We start from the raw sequence: 17,801 nt of genomic DNA, 5'->3' as shown, positions 1-17,801 counted from the left end.
GGCTGTTATAGCAGCAATGTTCCAACATCTAGTGGAAAGCCTTCCCAGACGAGTGGAGGCTGTTATATCATCCTGAGCGGTATGACGGCTGCGTGATCCCATGGTGTTTATACTTAGTACTGTACTTAGTACTGTTTGTACAGATGAACGTGGTACCTTCAGGCATTTGGAAATTCCTCCCAAGGATGAACCAGACTTGTGGAGGTCTATGATTTTTTTTTCTGAGATCTTGGCTGATTTCTTTTCATTTTCCCATGATGTCAAGCAAAGAGGAACTAAGTTTGAAATACATCCACAGGTACACCTCCAATTGACTCAAATTATGTTAATTAACCTATCAGAAGCTTTGAAAGCCATGACACCATTTTGTGGAATGTTCCAAGCTGTTTAAAGGCACAGTCAACTTAGTGTATGTAAACTTCTGACCCACTGGAAGTGTGATACACTGAATCATAAGTGGAATAATCTGTCTGTAAATGATTGTTGGAAAGATGACTTGTGTCATGAAGTAGATGTCCTAACCGACTTGCCAAAACTATAGTTTGTTAACAAGAAATGTGTGGAGTGGTTGAAAAACAAGTTTTAATGACTCCAACCTACGTGGATATAAACTTCTGACTTTATGAAGCATTTTTCTCAGTTATTATTTTGTTATTAATTTCTAGACTGATATAAAATGTTCCTGTTTTGGCTAATTTAATAGAGTGGGTTAGGTCGGATCTATACCAAATTAGCATACCCCCTGAGTCCCTTCCCTGTTTCACACCTGGTAGTTTGGTGGATGGGACTACCAGCTCTCTGTAACCTAGAGGGCAACCAGTGGGTCCGTCTCCTCTATACCACCCACCTGGTAGTGTGGTGGATGGGACTACCAGCTCTCTGTAACCTAGAGGGCAACCAGTGGGTCCGTCTCCTCTATACCACCCACCTGGTAGTGTGGTGGATGGGACTACCAGCTCTCTGTAACCTAGAGGGCAACCAGTGGGTCCGTCTCCTCTATACCACCCACCTGGTAGTGTGGGGGATGGGACTACCAGCTCTCTGTAACCTAGAGGACTACCAGCTCTCTGTAACCTAGAGGGCAACCAGTGGGTCCATCTCCTCTATACCACCCACCTGGTAGTGTGGTGGATGGGACTACCAGCTCTCTGTAACCTAGAGGGCAACCAGTGGGTCCATCTCCTCTATACCATGTTTCTTGTAGGATGACAGTGTCTGTATTTCTGATTTATTTGGTGAAGTCCTGCTCTTTAGGCCAAAGACCTTGTATATTCCAGGATTAGATAGTAAAAGCTTTGTGTTCCATAGTGTCTAGTGTTGTGGTTTAGGCCCTGACCATCACAGTAGGTGTGAGCAGAGCACGTTGAGCATCTGATACATACCTCGTAGGTCGCAGGATGGGGCCTGGTGGGGTGTAAACGTGGGGGTTAGGCCTGTTGCTTCTCTCTCTCTCTGTCTCTGTGTGTGGGTCCTTCACCTGATACAGGGTGTTCTTAAACAGGGTCCTGTCTGCCTATGTGCCAGGGGAGATCAGACCTAGCACGACTGAGAAGGAGAGAGGGGTAGTGTTGCTATGTACTGTACTGTGACTGTACTGTACCCCCCCCAGTGGTAGGTCTTGATATCCAGGATGAGATAGTAAAAGCTTTGTGTTCCATAGTGTCTAGTGTTGTCTAGTGTTGTGGTTTAGGCCCTGACCATCACCATCACCTCTCTCCCCCCCCCCCAGTGGTAGGTCTTGATATCCAGGATTAGATAGTAAAAGCTTTGTGTTCCATAGTGTCTAGTGTTGTCTAGTGTTGTGGTTTAGGCCCTGACCATCACCATCACCTCTCTTCCCCCAGTGGTAGGTCTTGATATCCAGGATGAGATAGTAAAAGCTTTGTGTTCCATAGTGTCTAGTGTTCCATGGAAGGTTCCTGACCATCACTGTGACGGAATTGTCACTGTCGGGGGAGCAGTTCACTTTAACAAAGTAACCTCCCTGCGCCATTATAAGATAAGTTAACAATGTAGTACACAAACACACCCTTCTGTCTTGGTGCATGCATTTTCTGACCCCCTTAGTCAATGTTGTGGATGAGCGCATTGTTTGTTTGTCTGTTCCAAACCTCTCCATCTCTGTAGCTTCCGGGTATGCTGGAAAAGGACCCTGAGCTCAGGGAATTAGTTGGCTTTATAGTGCCTGTCCCAAATGGCTCATTAATGCACATGGGCATATTGAAAGATATTGTCAGTAGTGATGTAATGTTGTAAATGTTATGTTGTGATATTGTTTAAAACCTGTTGAATGTATATCCTTTAGTATGTTTAGTTCATGGAAAATGTATGTTTGTATTATTAATTGATTAATTAACCAGGGTTAATTGTTCTGAGGGGCCCCCACAAAAGACCTCTTTCAGTCATGGGGAGGTTATTTTGGATTGAGCTGTGGATGGGGCAGCATTGTTTTTAAGCTGTCCCATAACAGACGTCTGATGGCAGTACTGTTGTTTTTTTGTTCCGGAATTCACTTGTAAATAAACACCCACAGAAGAACTTTTGACCCCCGCCATCTTTTTATTTTGATAGAGGTTAGGTTATCCAGTTTAGCCTTCTGACCCCTACTACGTGACATATGGTGACCCCCACTACACAGACCTCTGACCCCCACTACACAGACCTTGACCCCCCCAGTGGTAGGTCTTGATATCCAGGATGAGATGGGACCCCCCCATGAGGTGGGGCACATAGATAACTCCATGAAGGTTCCCTCAACCACAGAATTGGCTGTCGCTTCGAGGGAGAGTTCACTATTAACAAAGTAACCTCTGACCCCCAGTACACAGACCTCTGACCCCCACTACACAGACCTCTGACCCCCACTACACAGACCTCTGACCCCCACTACACAGACCTCTGACCCCCACTACACAGACCTCTGACCCCCACTACACAGACCTCTGACCCCCCCTACACAGACCTCTGACCCCCACTACACAGACCTCTGACCCCCCTACACAGACCTCTGACCCCCACTACACAGACCTCTGACCCCCACTACACAGACCTCTGAACCCCAGTACACAGACCTCTGACCCCCAGTACACAGACCTCTGACCCCACTACACAGACCTCTGACCCCCACACAGACCTCTGACCCCCCTACACAGACCTCTGACCCCCGTACACAGACCTCTGACCCCCCTACACAGACCTCTGACCCCCACTACACAGACCTCTGACCCCCACTACACAGACCTCTGACCCCCACTACACAGACCTCTGAACCCCACTACACAGACCTCTGACCCCACTACACAGACCTCTGACCCCCCACTACACAGACCTCTGACCCCCTACACAGACCTCTGACCCCCACTACACAGACCTCTGACCCCACTACACAGACCTCTGACCCCACTACACAGACCTCTGACCCCCACTACACAGACCTCTGACCCCCACTACACAGACCTCTGACCCCCACTACACAGACCTCTGACCCCCACTACACAGACATCTGACCCCCACTACACAGACCTCTGACCCCCACTACACAGACCTCTGACCCCACTACACAGACCTCTGACCCCCACTACACAGACCTCTGACCCCCACTACACAGACCTCTGACCCCACTACACAGACCTCTGACCACCACTACACAGACATCTGACCCCCACTACACAGACCTCTGACCACCACTACACAGACATCTGACCCCCACTACACAGACCTCTGACCCCCACTACACAGACCTCTGACCCCCACTACACAGACCTCTGACCCCCACTACACAGACCTCTGACCCCCCACTACACAGACCTCTGACCCCCACTACACAGACCTCTGACCCCCACTACACAGACCTCTGACCCCCACTACACAGACCTCTGACCCCCACTACACAGACCTCTGACAGCTCCTTTGCTTGTTCTTGTACTTATGTCCCTTTCTGTTTGTGATCTTGTCTCTGTATGATAATATCTGTGTGGCCTCCCTCCAGGTACCAGGTAACTTCCACGTGTCGACCCATAGCGCCACAGCCCAGCCCCAGAGCCCTGACATGACACACCTCATACACAAACTGGCCTTCGGGGAGAAACTACAGGTCAGGGCACTTCTATAGACACCCTCTCTATCTGAAACTACAGGTCAGGGCACTTCTATAGACGCCCTCTCTATCTGAAACTACAGGTCAGGGCACTTCTATAGACGCCCTCTCTATCTGAAACTACAGGTCAGGGCACTTCTATAGACGCCCTCTCTATCTGAAACTACAGGTCAGGGCACTTCTATAGACACCCTCTCTATCTGAAACTACAGGTCAGAACACTTCTATAGACACCCTCTCTATCTGAAACTACAGGTCAGGGCACTTCTATAGACGCCCTCTCTATCTGAAACTACAGGTCAGGGCACTTCTATAGACACCCTCTCTATCTGAAACTACAGGTCAGGGCACTTCTATAGACACCCTCTCTATCTGAAACTACAGGTCAGGGCACTTCTATAGACGCCCTCTCTATCTGAAACTACAGGTCAGGGCACTTCTATAGACGCCCTCTCTATCTGAAACTACAGGTCAGGGCACTTCTATAGACGCCCTCTCTATCTGAAACTACAGGTCAGGGCACTTCTATAGACACCCTCTCTATCTGAAACTACAGGTCAGGGCACTTCTATAGACGCCCTCTCTATCTGAAACTACAGGTCAGGGCACTTCTATAGACGCCCTCTCTATCTGAAACTACAGGTCAGGGCACTTCTATAGACGCCCTCTCTATCTGAAACTACAGGTCAGGGCACTTCTATAGACGCCCTCTCTATCTGAAACTACAGGTCAGGGCACTTCTATAGACGCCCTCTCTATCTGAAACTACAGGTCAGGGCACTTCTATAGACGCCCTCTCTATCTGAAACTACAGGTCAGGGCACTTCTATAGACGCCCTCTCTATCTGAAACTACAGGTCAGGGCACTTCTATAGACGCCCTCTCTATCTGAAACTACAGGTCAGGGCACTTCTATAGACACCCTCTCTATCTGAAACTACAGGTCAGGGCACTTCTATAGACGCCCTCTCTATCTGAAACTACAGGTCAGGGCACTTCTATAGACGCCCTCTCTATCTGAAACTACAGGTCAGGGCACTTCTATAGACGCCCTCTCTATCTGAAACTACAGGTCAGGGCACTTCTATAGACGCCCTCTCTATCTGAAACTACAGGTCAGGGCACTTCTATAGACGCCCTCTCTATCTGAAACTACAGGTCAGGGCACTTCTATAGACGCCCTCTCTATCTGAAACTACAGGTCAGGGCACTTCTATAGACACCCTCTATGTTATCCAACATCAACCTGCGTACTGACACATTGTGGCTGGAGAGTAAGATAATATGTATGATCCTCCTACATAAATACCTCTCTGTCTGTTTCTGTCTCGGCTCCTGTCTGTCTGTCTCGGCTCCTGTCTGTCTGTCTCGGCTCCTGTCTGTCTGTCTCGGCTCCTGTCTGTCTGTCTCGGCTCCTCTCTGTCTTGTCTCGGCTCCTGTCTGTTTCTGTCTCGGCTCCTGTCTGTTTCTGTCTCGGCTCCTGTCTGTTTCTGTCTCTGGCTCCTGTCTGTTTCTGTCTCGGCTCCTGTCTGTTTCTGTCTCGGCTCCTGTCTGTTTCTGTCTCGGCTCCTGTCTGTTTCTGTCTCGGCTCCTGTCTGTCTGTCTCGGCTCCTGTCTGTCTGTCTCGGCTCCTGTCTGTCTGTCTCGGCTCCTGTCTGTCTGTCTCGGCTCCTGTCTGTCTGTCTCTGCTCCTGTCTGTCTGTCTCGGCTCCTGTCTGTCTGTCTGTCTCGCTCCTGTCTGTCTCGGCTCCTGTCTGTCTGTCTGTCTCGGCTCCTGTCTGTCTGTCTGTCTCTGTCTCCTGTCTGTCTGTCTGTCTCGGCTCCTGTCTGTCTGTCTGTCTGCTCCTGTCTGTCTGTCTGTCTCGGCTCCTGTCTGTCTGTCTGTCTCTGTCTCCTGTCTGTCTGTCTGTCTCGGCTCCTGTCTGTCTGTCTGTCTCGTCTCCTGTCTGTCTGTCTGTCTCTGCTCCTGTCTGTCTGTCTCGGCTCCTGTCTGTCTGTCTGTCTCGCTCCTGTCTGTCTGTCTGTCTCGCTCCTGTCTCTGTCTGTCTGTCTCGGCTCCTGTCTGTCTGTCTGTCTCGGCTCCTGTCTGTCTGTCTGTCTGTCTCGGCTCTGTCTGTCTGTCTCGACTCCTGTCTGTCTCGGCTCCTGTCTGTCTCTCGGCTCCTGTCTGCTCTCTCGGCTCCTGTCTGTCTCTCGGCTCCTGTCTGTCTCTCGCTCCTGTCTGTCTCTCGGCTCCTGTCTGTCTCTCGGCTGCCCTGTCTGTCTCTCGGCTCCTGTCTGTCTCTCGGCTCCTGTCTGTCTCTCGGCCCCTGTCTGTCTCTCGGCTCCTGTCTGTGCCTCGGCTCCTGTCTTGGCATCCTCGGCTCCTGTCTGCCTCAGAGGTTCTCCTGTCTGCCTCGTCTCCTGTCTGCCTCGAACCCTCCTGTCTGCCTCGGCTCCTGTCTGCCTCGGCTCTGTCTGGACTAGCTCCTGTCTGTCTCGGCTCCTGTCTGAACCCCTCGGCTCTGTCTCGTCTAGAACCCTGTCTGTCTCGAGGGCTCCTGTCTGTCTCGGCTCTGTCTCGTCTCCTGTCTGTCTCGGCTCCTGTCTGTCTCGTCTCCTGTCTGTCTCGTCTCCTGTCTGTCTCGTCTCTGTCTCGTCTCCTGTCTGTCTCGTCTCCTGTCTGTCTCGTCTCCTGTCTGTCTCGTCTCTGTCTCGGCTCCTGTCTGTCTCGGCTCCTGTCTGTCTCGTCTCTGTCTCGTCTCCTGTCTGCCTCGCTACAGGTGCAGAATGTCCAAGGAGCCTTTAATGCGTTGGGAGGAGCTGACAGGCTGGTCTCCAACCGTACGTAGAGATCTGTTTATCTCTCTGTCTGTTGCCTGTGTATGAGAGGTGTGTGTGAGAGAGACCCCTACAGAGCAGAAGGACTAAGACATGGAAACGTTCCTCTCATGGGAATCCAAAAGGGTTACTATGGTTACCAGAACAACCCCTATTCTAGCAGTTTCTCATTAAAAATAACTATATACTATTTTATTCCTGTTATAAAAGTTAACTTGTGTTCCCTTGCAGCTCTGGCATCTCATGACTACATCCTAAAGATTGTCCCAACAGTCTATGAAGACCTGAGTGGAAAACAGAGGTTCTCCTACCAGTACACAGTAGCCAACAAGGTATGGACTAGAACCCTACTAGAATACTGTAGTCAACGAGGTATGGACTAGAACCCTACCAGAATACTGTAGTCAACAAGGTATGGACTAGAACCCTACTAGAATACTGTAGCCAACAAGGTATGGACTAGAACCCTACTAGAATACTGTAGCCAACAAGGTATGGACTAGAACCCTACTAGAATACCGTAGTCAACGAGGTATGGACTAGAACCCTACCAGAATACTGTAGTCAACGAGGTATGGACTAGAACCCTACACAAAGTCACTTTACCTCTACCTACCTGTACAATGACCTCTACCTACCTGTACAATGACCTCTACCTACCTGTACAATGACCTCTACCTACCTGTACAATGACCTCTACCTACCTGTACAATGACCTCTACCTACCTGTACAATGACCTCTACCTACCTGTACAATGACCTCTACCTACCTGTACAATGACCTCTACCTACCTGTACAATGACCTCGACTAACCGGTACCCCTGCACAATTGACTCTGTACCGATACACTGTATATAGCCTCCACATTGACTCTGTACCGGTGACCCCCTGTATATAGCCTCCACATTGACTCTGTACCGTAACACCCTGTATATAGCCTCCACATTGACTCTGTACCGTAATACCCTGTATATAGCCTCCACATTGACTCTGTACCGGTACCCCCTGTATATAGCCTCCACATTGACTCTGTACCGGTACCCCCTGTATATAGCCTCCACATTGACTCTGTACCGGTGACCCCCTGTATATAGCCTCCACATTGACTCTGTACCGGTACCCTGTATATAGCCTCCACATTGACTCTGTACCGGTACCCCTGTATATAGCCTCCACATTGACTCTGTACCAGTACCCCCTGTATATAGCCTCCACATTGACTCTGTACCTAATACCCTGTATATAGCCTCCACATTGACTCTGTACTGGTACCCCTGTATATAGCCTCCACATTGACTCTGTACCAGTACCCCCTGTATATAGCCTCCACATTGACTCTGTACTGGTACCCCCTGTATATAGCCTCCACATTGACTCTGTACCGTAACACCCTGTATATAGCCTCCACATTGACTCTGTACCGTAATACCCTGTATATAGCCTCCACATTGACTCTGTACCGGTACCCCCTGTATATAGCCTCCACATTGACTCTGTACCAGTACCCCCTGTATATAGCCTCCACATTGACTCTGTACTGGTACCCCCTGTATATAGCCTCCACATTGACTCTGTACCGTAACACCCTGTATATAGCCTCCACATTGACTCTGTACCGTAATACCCTGTATATAGCCTCCACATTGACTCTGTACCGTAACACCCTGTATATAGCCTCCACATTGACTCTGTACTGGTACCCCCTGTATATAGCCTCCACATTGACTCTGTACCGGTACCCCCTGTATATAGCCTCCACATTGACTCTGTACCGTAATACCCTGTATATAGCCTCCACATTGACTCTACTGGTACCCCCTGTATATAGCCTCCACATTGACTCTGTACCGGTACCCCCTGTATATAGCCTCCACACTGACTCTGTACCGATACCCTGTATATAGCCTCCACATTGACTCTTGACTCTGTACTGGTATATAGCCCCTGTGATATAGCCTCCACATTGACTCTGTACTGGTACCCCCTGTATATAGCCTCCACATTGACTCTGTCTAATACACCTGTTATATTAGCCTCCACATTGACTCTACACCTGTTGTATTCAGCATTTCACTGTGAGGTCTATAGCCTCCATTTCACTTGACTCTACACTGGTACCCCTGTATATAGCCTCCACATTGACTCTGTACCGTAATACACCTGTATATATTCACATTGACTCTGTAGGTCTACTACACCTGTTATAGCCTCACACTGACTGTGAGGTCTACTACACCTGTTGTATTCAGCATTTCACTGTGAGGTCTACTACACCTGTTGTATTCAGCATTTCACTGTGAGGTCTACTACACCTGTTGTATTCAGCATTTCACTGTGAGGTCTACTACACCTGTTGTATTCAGCATTTCACTGTGAGGTCTACTACACCTGTTGTATTCAGCATTTCACTGTGAGGTCTACTACACCTGTTGTATTCAGCATTTCACTGTGAGGTCTACTACACCTGTTGTATTCAGCATTTCACTGTGAGGTCTACTACACCTGTTGTATTCAGCATTTCACTGTAAGGTCTACTACACCTGTTGTATTCAGCATTTCACTGTGAGGTCTACTACACCTGTTGTATTCAGCATTTCACTGTGAGGTCTACTACACCTGTTGTATTCAGCATTTCACTGTGAGGTCTACTACACCTGTTGTATTCAGCATTTCACTGTGAGGTCTACTACACCTGTTGTATTCAGCATTTCACTGTGAGGTCTACTACACCTGTTGTATTCAGCATTTCACTGTGAGGTCTACTACACCTGTTGTATTCAGCATTTCACTGTAAGGTCTACTACACCTGTTGTATTCAGCATTTCACTGTGAGGTCTACTACACCTGTTGTATTCAGCATTTCACTGTAAGATCTACTACACCTGTTGTATTCAGCATTTCACTGTGAGGTCTACTACACCTGTTGTATTCAGCATTTCACTGTAAGGTCTACTACACCTGTGGTATTCAGCATTTCACTGTGAGGTCTACTACACCTGTTGTATTCAGCATTTCACTGTAAGGTCTACTACACCTGTTGTATTCAGCATTTCACTGTGAGGTCTTACTACACCTGTTGTATTCAGTATTTCACTGTGAGGTCTACTACACCTGTTGTATTCAGCATTTCACTGTGAGGTCTACTACACCTGTTGTATTCAGCATTTCACTGTGAGGTCTACTACACCTGTTGTATTCAGTATTTCACTGTGAGGTCTACTATACCTGTTGTATTCAGCATTTCACTGTGAGGTCTACTACACCTGTTGTATTCAGCATTTCACTGTGAGGTCTACTACACCTGTTGTATTCAGCATTTCACTGCAAGAGTACACAGTAATATGACATATTATAATGTTACACCTTTGTCCCGCCCCTTGTATTCATGTTATTTCACTGCCCCTGAGGTCTGACATATTATAACACCTGTACACAGCCAACACATATTATAATGTTATGTCTTTTCGCCCCTGCAGCATTCCAGCATTACACAGCCAATAATATGACATATTATAATGTTATGTCTCTTTGTCCCGCCCCTGCAGCAGTACACAGCCAATAATATGACATATTATAATGTTATGTCTCTTTGTCCCGCCCCTGCAGCAGTACACAGCCAATAATATGACATATTATAATGTTATGTCTCTTTGTCCCGCCCCTGCAGCAGTACACAGCCAATAATATGACATATTATAATGTTATGTCTCTTTGTCCCGCCCCTGCAGCAGTACACAGCCAATAATATGACATATTATAATGTTATGTCTCTTTGTCCCGCCCCTGCAGGAGTACGTAGCCTATAGCCACACAGGAAGGATTATCCCAGCTATCTGGTACCGCTATGACCTCAGTCCAATCACAGTCAAGTACACAGAGAAGAGACAACCCCTCTACCGGTTCATAACTACGGTATGTTACCCTAACCCCTAACCCCTCTACCGGTTCATAACTACGTTAAGTTACCCTAACCGCTAACCTCTAACCCCTCTACTGGTTCATAACTACGGTATGTTACCCTAACCGCTAACCTCTAACCCCTCTACCGGTTCATAACTATGGTAAGTTACCCTAACCGCTAACCCCTAACCCCTCTACCGGTTCATAACTACGGCATGTTACCCTAACCGCTAACCCCCCTCTACCGGTTCATAACTACGGTATGTTACCCTAACCGCTAACCCCTCTACCGGTTCATAACTACGGTATGTTACCCTAACCGCTAACCCCTCTACCGGTTCATAACTACGGTATGTTACCCTAACCGCTAACCCCTCTACCGGTTCATAACTACGGTATGTTACCCTAACCCCTAACTAACCCCTCTACTGGTTCATAACTACGGTATGTTACCCTAACCGCTAACCTCTAACCCCTCTACTGGTTCATAACTACGGTATGTTACCCTAACCCCTCTAACCCCTCTACTGGTTCATAACTACGGTATGTTACCCTAACCGCTAACCCCCCTCTAACCTCTAACCCCTCTACTGGTTCATAACTACGGTATGTTACCCTAACCCTAACCGGTATGTTCTAACCCCTCTACTGGTTCATAACTATGGTATGTTACCCTAACCCTCTACCCCTAACCCCTCTACTGGTTCATAACTACGTATGCCCTAATGTTACCCTAACCCCTAACCCCTGGTTCTACCGGTTCATAACTACCGGTTCATAACTATGTTACCCTAACCGCTAACCCCTCTACTGGTTCATAACTACGGTATGTTACCTAACCCCTAACCTCTAACCCCTCTACTGGTTCATAACTACGGTATGTTACCTAACCCTAACCCCTCTACCGGTTCATAACTATGGTATGTTACCCTAACCCCTAACCCCCTCTACCGGTTCATAACTATGGTATGTTACCCTAACCGGTTCTAACTCCTTACCCTAACCCCTCTAGGTTCATAACTACGGTATGTTACCCTAACCCTAACCCTAGCTTCAACGGTATGTTACCCTAACCCTAACCCTAGGTTCAACTACAACCCTAACCCTAAGCTACCGGTTCATAACTACAACCACTAACCCTACCGGTTCATTCAACCACTAACCCCTACCGGTTCATAACTACGGTGGCAACCCTAACCCCTAGCTACGGTATGTTACAACCCTAACGGTATGTTACCCCTCTACTGGTTCATAACTACGGTATGTTACCCTAACCGCTAACCCTAAGCTGGTTCATAACTACGGTATGTTACCCAACCGCTAACTACTGGTTCCCTAATCCTCAACCACAACTACAACCCTAACCCTCAACCATAACTACAACCCTAACCCTCATACCACAACTACAACCCTAACCCTAACCCTCTACCACAACTACAACCCTAACCCCTCTAGCCTACATGTTACCCAACCCTAACCCTCAACCACAACTACAACCCTAACCCTAGCGGTTCAACTACATGTTACCCTAACCCTAACCCCTCTAATACTACTACAACCCTAACCCTAGCCTCAACTACATGTTACCCTAACCCTCAACCACAACCCTAACCTCTAGCATTCATGTTACCCTACAACCCTAACCCTCAACCGGTATGTTACCTAACTACAACCCTAACCCTTGCCTCAACCACAACCCTAGCCGGTTCAACTACAACTACAACCCTAATCCTCATAACCACATGTTACAACCCTAACCCTCAACCACATGTTACTAACAACCCTAACCCTCAACCACAACTACATGTAACCCTAACCCTAACCCTCAACCACAACTACAACCCTAACCCTCAACCACAACTACAACCCTAACCCCCTAGGTTCAACTACAACCCTAACCCTAGTTCTCAACTACATGTTACCCTAACCCTCAACCACGGTATGTTACCCCAACCCTAACCCTAGCTTCAACTACGGTATGTTACAACCCTAACCCTCAACAACAACTACAACCCTAACCCTAGCCTCAACTACAACCCTAACCCTCAACCACAACTACAACCCTAACCCTAGCTTCAACTACAACCCTAACCCTCAACCACAACTACAACCCTAACCCTAGCTTTAACCATAACCCTAGCCTCAACTACAACCCTTAACCCTAGCTCCAACTACAACCCTAACCCTAGCTTTAACTATAACCCTAGCCTCAACCACAACCCTAACCTTAGCCTCAACTACAACCCTAACCTCAACCACAACCCTAACCCTAGCCTCAACCACAACCCTAACCCTCAACCACAACTACAACCCTAACCCTAGCTTTAACCATAACCCTAGCCTCAACTACAACCCTTAACCCTAGCTCCAACTACAACCCTAACCCTAGCTTTAACTATAACCCTAGCCTCAACTACAACCCTTAACCTCAACCACAACCCTAACCTTAGCCTCAACTACAACCCTAACCTCAACTACAACCCTAACCCTAGCCTCAACCCAACAACTACAAACCCTAACCCTAACCCTCAACCAACTAACCCTAACCACAACTACAACCCTAACCCTAGCCTCAACTACAACCCTAACCCTAGCTTTAACCATAACCCTAGCCTCAACTACAACTTAACCCTAACCCTAGCTTTAACTATAACCTAGCCTCAACCACAACTACAACCCTAACCCTAGCTTTAACTATAACCCTAGCCTCAACTACAACCCAACCCCCTCCAACTACAACCCTTAACCTCAACTATAAACCCTAACCACAACCCTAACTCAACTTTAACTATAACCCTAACCTCAACTACAACCCTAACCCTAGCCTCAACTACAACCCTAACCCTAGCCTCAACTACAACCCTAACCCTAGCCTCAACCACCACCCTAACCCTAGCCTCATGTCTACATCCTGATTCATCCTAACCCCTGACCTCTCCCCTCCAGATCTGTGCTATCATCGGGGGGACATTCACGGTAGCAGGCATCATAGACTCCTGTATATTCACAGCCTCCGAGGCTTGGAAGAAGATCCAGATAGGAAAGATGTCCTGAGGACGTATCACTACGCTGTCCTGAGGACGTATCACTACGCTGTCCCGAGGACGCATCACTACGTGTCACTACGCCCTCATGAAACTTATTTCTAACATCCAGAAGGGTGTATCCCAATAGTCTACAGGCTTCCTCTCCTTCACCTGCTAGAAATAATAATATATACCATTTAGCTGACGGTTGTTTCCTAAGTGACTTAGTCATGTTACACATTTTTCTTTATGGGTGGCCCCAGCGGGAATCGATCCCACCATCCTGTCGTTACAAGTGCCACGCTCTACCAACTGAGCCTTTACATTCCTTCATCTGTCAGAGCAGAGGAAGGAAAGGAGACGAGGCGAGGAAGCGACTCCAGACTATTGAGATGCACCCAGAGACGGGCAGTATATTTCCCCAGATGACAACAGGATGGATGGTTAACTGATCGTTTTCAAATGGCAACATTTACCCTTTTTTATAGTGCACTTCTTTTGGAGCCTCATAAATAGTGCACTTCTTTTGGAGCCTCATAAATAGTGCACTTCTTTTGGAGCCTCATAAATAGTGCACTTCTTTTGGAGCCTCATAAATAGTGCACTTCTTTTGGAGCCTCATAAATAGTGCACTTCTTTTGGAGCCTCATAAATAGTGCACTTCTTTTGGAGCCTCATAAATAGTGCACTTCTTTTGGAGCCTCATAAATAGTGCACTTCTTTTGGAGCCTCATAAATAGTGCACTTCTTTTGGAGCCTCATAAATAGTGCACTATGAATTAAATAGGGTGGTAAAATGTAGTAATTTGTCATCAAATGTTTTTCTCATGTTACTTTCAAATGTTTTTTTTTTACATAATATTTTGTACTTTGTGACATGAAGTGAATATATACTGTCTTTTTCAGGTGTAAAATACCACATTGTAACATACTGTATTTATGATTGTATTGTGGAATGAATCACACTGTCACATCAAGCCATTGGAAATATAATGAATCAATTGTGCCTTAGGTTTTTTTTAAAGCCCATGTCAGACAGTATGTCTCTCAAATCAAGTGTTTTCAGCTTTCTGGGTCGTTTGATTTCTCATTTCAATGTTGTCTGAACCAGGCTTTTCTTATTGTCATTTCATAATGCTGAATCTATTACGGTATTGACTGAATAATGGACCAACTCTAGAAGTAGTCTTGGTTCTAGAACTAGTCTTGGTTCTAGAGCTGGTCTTGGTTCTAGAGCTGGTCTTGGTTCTAGAGCTGGTCTTGGTTCTAGAGCTGGTCTTGGTTCTAGAGCTGGTCTTGGTTCTAGAGCTGGTCTTGGTTCTAGAGCTGGTCTTGGTTCTAGAGCTGGTCTTGGTTCTAGAGCTGGTCTTGGTTCTAGAGCTGGTCTTGGTTCTAGAGCTGGTCTTGGTTCTAGAGCTGGTCTTGGTTGTAGAACTGGTCTTGGTTCTAGAACTGGTCTTGGTTCTAGAGCTGGTCTTGGTTGTAGAACTGGTCTTGGTTGTAGAACTGGTCTTGGTTCTAGAGCTGGTCTTGGTTCTAGAGCTGGTCTTGGTTCTAGAGCTGGTCTTGGTTGTAGAACTGGTCTTGGTTCTAGAGCTGGTCTTGGTTGTAGAACTGGTCTTGGTTCTAGAGCTGGTCTTGGTTGTAGAACTGGTCTTGGTTCTAGAGCTGGTCTTGGTTGTAGAGCTGGTCTTGGTTGTAGAACTGGTCTTGGTTGTAGAGCTGGTCTTGGTTGTAGAACTGGTCTTGGTTCTAGAGCTGGTCTTGGTTGTAGAACTGGTTTTGGTTCTAGAGCTGGTCTTGGTTGTAGAACTGGTCTTGGTTCTAGAGCTGGTCTTGGTTGTAGAACTGGTCTTGGTTGTAGAACTGGTCTTGGTTGTAGAACTGGTCTTGGTAGAGCTGGTTGTAGAACTGGTCTTGGTTCTAGAGCTGGTCTTGGTTGTAGAACTGGTCTTGGTTCTAGAGCTGGTCTTGGTTCTAGAGCTGGTCTTGGTTGTAGAACTGGTTTTGGTTCTAGAGCTGGTCTTGGTTCTAGAGCTGGTCTTGGTTCTAGAACTGGTCTTGGTTGTAGAACTGGTCTTGGTTGTAGAACTACAACGTGGCCCTGCCCCGCCCCCTCTCCTTTGTTATAGAATGTTTCCTAAATCCATTGTGACTGACCGTACTGTCTGTTCAGTGTCCTTGTCAAATCCATTTGTTATGAAGTTGTTTTTGATCTACTTTCTGAAGATGTTCAAAGGATTTGTACGTCTTTATGTTTTTGCCAAAAAGTAATAGTATTTTGTTAGTTCCTTCTAATGTTTTTTCTGAATGTAAACGTGTGTATTTTTTTGATTTGTAATCGATAACAAGCGTAATGATCCGTTTGACGTTGTTACAGGGTTTCTGTGGGAAGGGAGGGAACTGTTTAGTTGTAAGGGCTATATCCCAAATGTCACCCTATTGCCAATGTAGTGCATGACTCTTAGACCAGGGACCATAGGGCTCTCATCAAATGTAGTGCACTACACAGAGGGAATAGGGTGCCGTCAAGATGTTCTTTATCAATGGTCTCATCACTACCATGACAACTAAGATGAAAGCCATTGATAAATAGAAGTCTTTAAAACTGGTATTACTCGACTAGGTCAGACATTTTCCTGTCATGAAATAAGCAGATGATGTGTGCAACAACCAGTAAAGTTACTTTAGCAACCACTGTGTTCCTACTTCCTCATGACAACCAATCCCACCTCCTCATGACAACCATTCCTACTTCCTCATGACAACCAACCACCTCTGACCTCAACCACGGTGTTCCAGTTCCTACTTCCTCATGACAACCAACCACCTCTGACCTCAACCACGGTGTTCCAGTTCCTACTTCCTCATGACAACCGACCACCTCAGACTAGTCAATCTCCTTTCTTCAGAGACAATGATTTTGTGATGATCCCGTTGCTTGCGGTCCTCCCTCAATCGGCCTGGAACATTCCAAGCAAAACGACATGAAAATATGTTGCAGAAAACTGACGCAATGTGTCTTTTTTATTTATTAGATTCTTTTTTTTTTTTTTTTACAATCAATCGTATGTTGTAATTTGTTGGATTTGCTACATTTCTGTGGGAAGGTTCCACACGTTGAATTTAAGGTCATTGTAATTCTGTAGTTCCACTACTGTTGAAATGTGGACCAAGAGCGTTTGGTCAGGCGAGAGAGCGTCTGGTTAGGAGAGAGAGCGTCTGGTTAGGAGAGAGAGCGTCTGGTTAGGAGAGAGAGCGTCTGGTTAGGAGAGGGAGCGTCTGGTTATGACAACCAAGCCTCTGACCTCATGGGAGACAACCAACCACCTCTGACCTCATCCAGCGTCTCTGACCTTCCACTGTGTTCCAGTTCCTACTTCCTCATGACAACCAACCAGTGAGAGCGACCACCTCTGACCTCTGGTGTTGGGAGACTTCCTCATGACAGCGTCTGGTTGGGAGACCTCTGAGAGCGTCTGGTTGGGAGAGAGCGTCTGGTGTCTGGTTGGGACTTCCTCATGACAACCAGAGAGAGAGCATGACTGGTTGGGTGTTCCTACTTCCTCATGAGAGAGAGCGTCTGGTTCCAGTTCCTACTTCCTCATGGGACCTCTGACCTCAACCACGGTGAGAGAGAGAGCGTCTGGTTGGGAGAGAGAGAAGCGTCTGGTTGGGAGAGAGAGAGCGTCTGGTTGGGAGAGAGAGAGCGTCTGGTTGGGAGAGAGAGAGAGCGTCTGGTTGGGAGAAAAGAGAGCGTCTGGTTGGGAGAGAGAGGGAGCATTGTCTGGTTTGAGAGAGAGAGGGAGCGTCTGGTTGGGGAGAGAGGGAGCGTCTGGTTGGGAGAGAGAGAGCGTCTGGTTGGGAGAGAGAGAGCGTCTGGTCGGGAGAGCGTCTGGAGGAGAGAGCGTCTGGTCGGGAGAGAGAGAGCGTCTGGTCGGGGAGAGAGAGAGAGCGT

The 17,801-nt window shown here is 47.3% G+C and overlaps 1 protein-coding gene and 2 long non-coding RNA genes across 9 annotated transcripts in view; 2 read left to right on the top strand and 1 right to left on the bottom strand.

Annotated features, from left to right (window-relative positions):
* Positions 1 to 14,849, top strand: part of ergic1 (endoplasmic reticulum-golgi intermediate compartment 1) — a 45,457-nt gene extending 30,608 nt beyond the window's left edge. The window contains 7 exon segments of the mRNA XM_052518011.1: positions 2,677 to 2,751; positions 2,754 to 2,803; positions 3,989 to 4,093; positions 6,859 to 6,919; positions 7,148 to 7,248; positions 10,707 to 10,829; positions 13,764 to 14,849. Coding sequence (XP_052373971.1) covers positions 2,677 to 2,751; positions 2,754 to 2,803; positions 3,989 to 4,093; positions 6,859 to 6,919; positions 7,148 to 7,248; positions 10,707 to 10,829; positions 13,764 to 13,871 — 623 coding nt within the window. The 3' untranslated portion in view covers positions 13,872 to 14,849.
* On the bottom strand, positions 2,813 to 3,977 carry LOC127929766 (uncharacterized). Of its 5 annotated transcripts, none has more exons than XR_008136084.1 (4): positions 3,808 to 3,977; positions 3,413 to 3,544; positions 3,197 to 3,262; positions 2,813 to 2,940 (listed from the first exon to the last, which is right to left on the bottom strand). It is a non-coding gene; the product is annotated as an uncharacterized LOC127929766 (long non-coding RNA). The 5 variants fall into 5 exon arrangements; XR_008136086.1 differs by having other exon boundaries at positions 2,813 to 2,984; positions 3,808 to 3,961; XR_008136085.1 differs by lacking the exon at positions 3,197 to 3,262 and adding an exon at positions 3,006 to 3,049 and having other exon boundaries at positions 3,808 to 3,961.
* LOC127929764 (uncharacterized) lies at positions 4,316 to 5,815 on the top strand. Of its 3 annotated transcripts, none has more exons than XR_008136078.1 (4): positions 4,316 to 4,437; positions 4,567 to 4,609; positions 4,653 to 4,996; positions 5,040 to 5,815. It is a non-coding gene; the product is annotated as an uncharacterized LOC127929764 (long non-coding RNA). The 3 variants fall into 3 exon arrangements; XR_008136077.1 differs by having other exon boundaries at positions 4,524 to 4,609; XR_008136076.1 differs by having other exon boundaries at positions 4,481 to 4,609.
* Positions 14,850 to 17,801: the final 2,952 nt, after the last annotated feature.

This window comes from Oncorhynchus keta, chromosome 4 (genome assembly GCF_023373465.1).
Source record: "Oncorhynchus keta strain PuntledgeMale-10-30-2019 chromosome 4, Oket_V2, whole genome shotgun sequence".
NCBI classification, from domain to species: domain Eukaryota; kingdom Metazoa; phylum Chordata; class Actinopteri; order Salmoniformes; family Salmonidae; genus Oncorhynchus; species Oncorhynchus keta.
The sequence above is the reverse complement of the archived record's forward strand: the minus strand, read 5'-3'. Positions and strand labels throughout refer to the sequence as shown.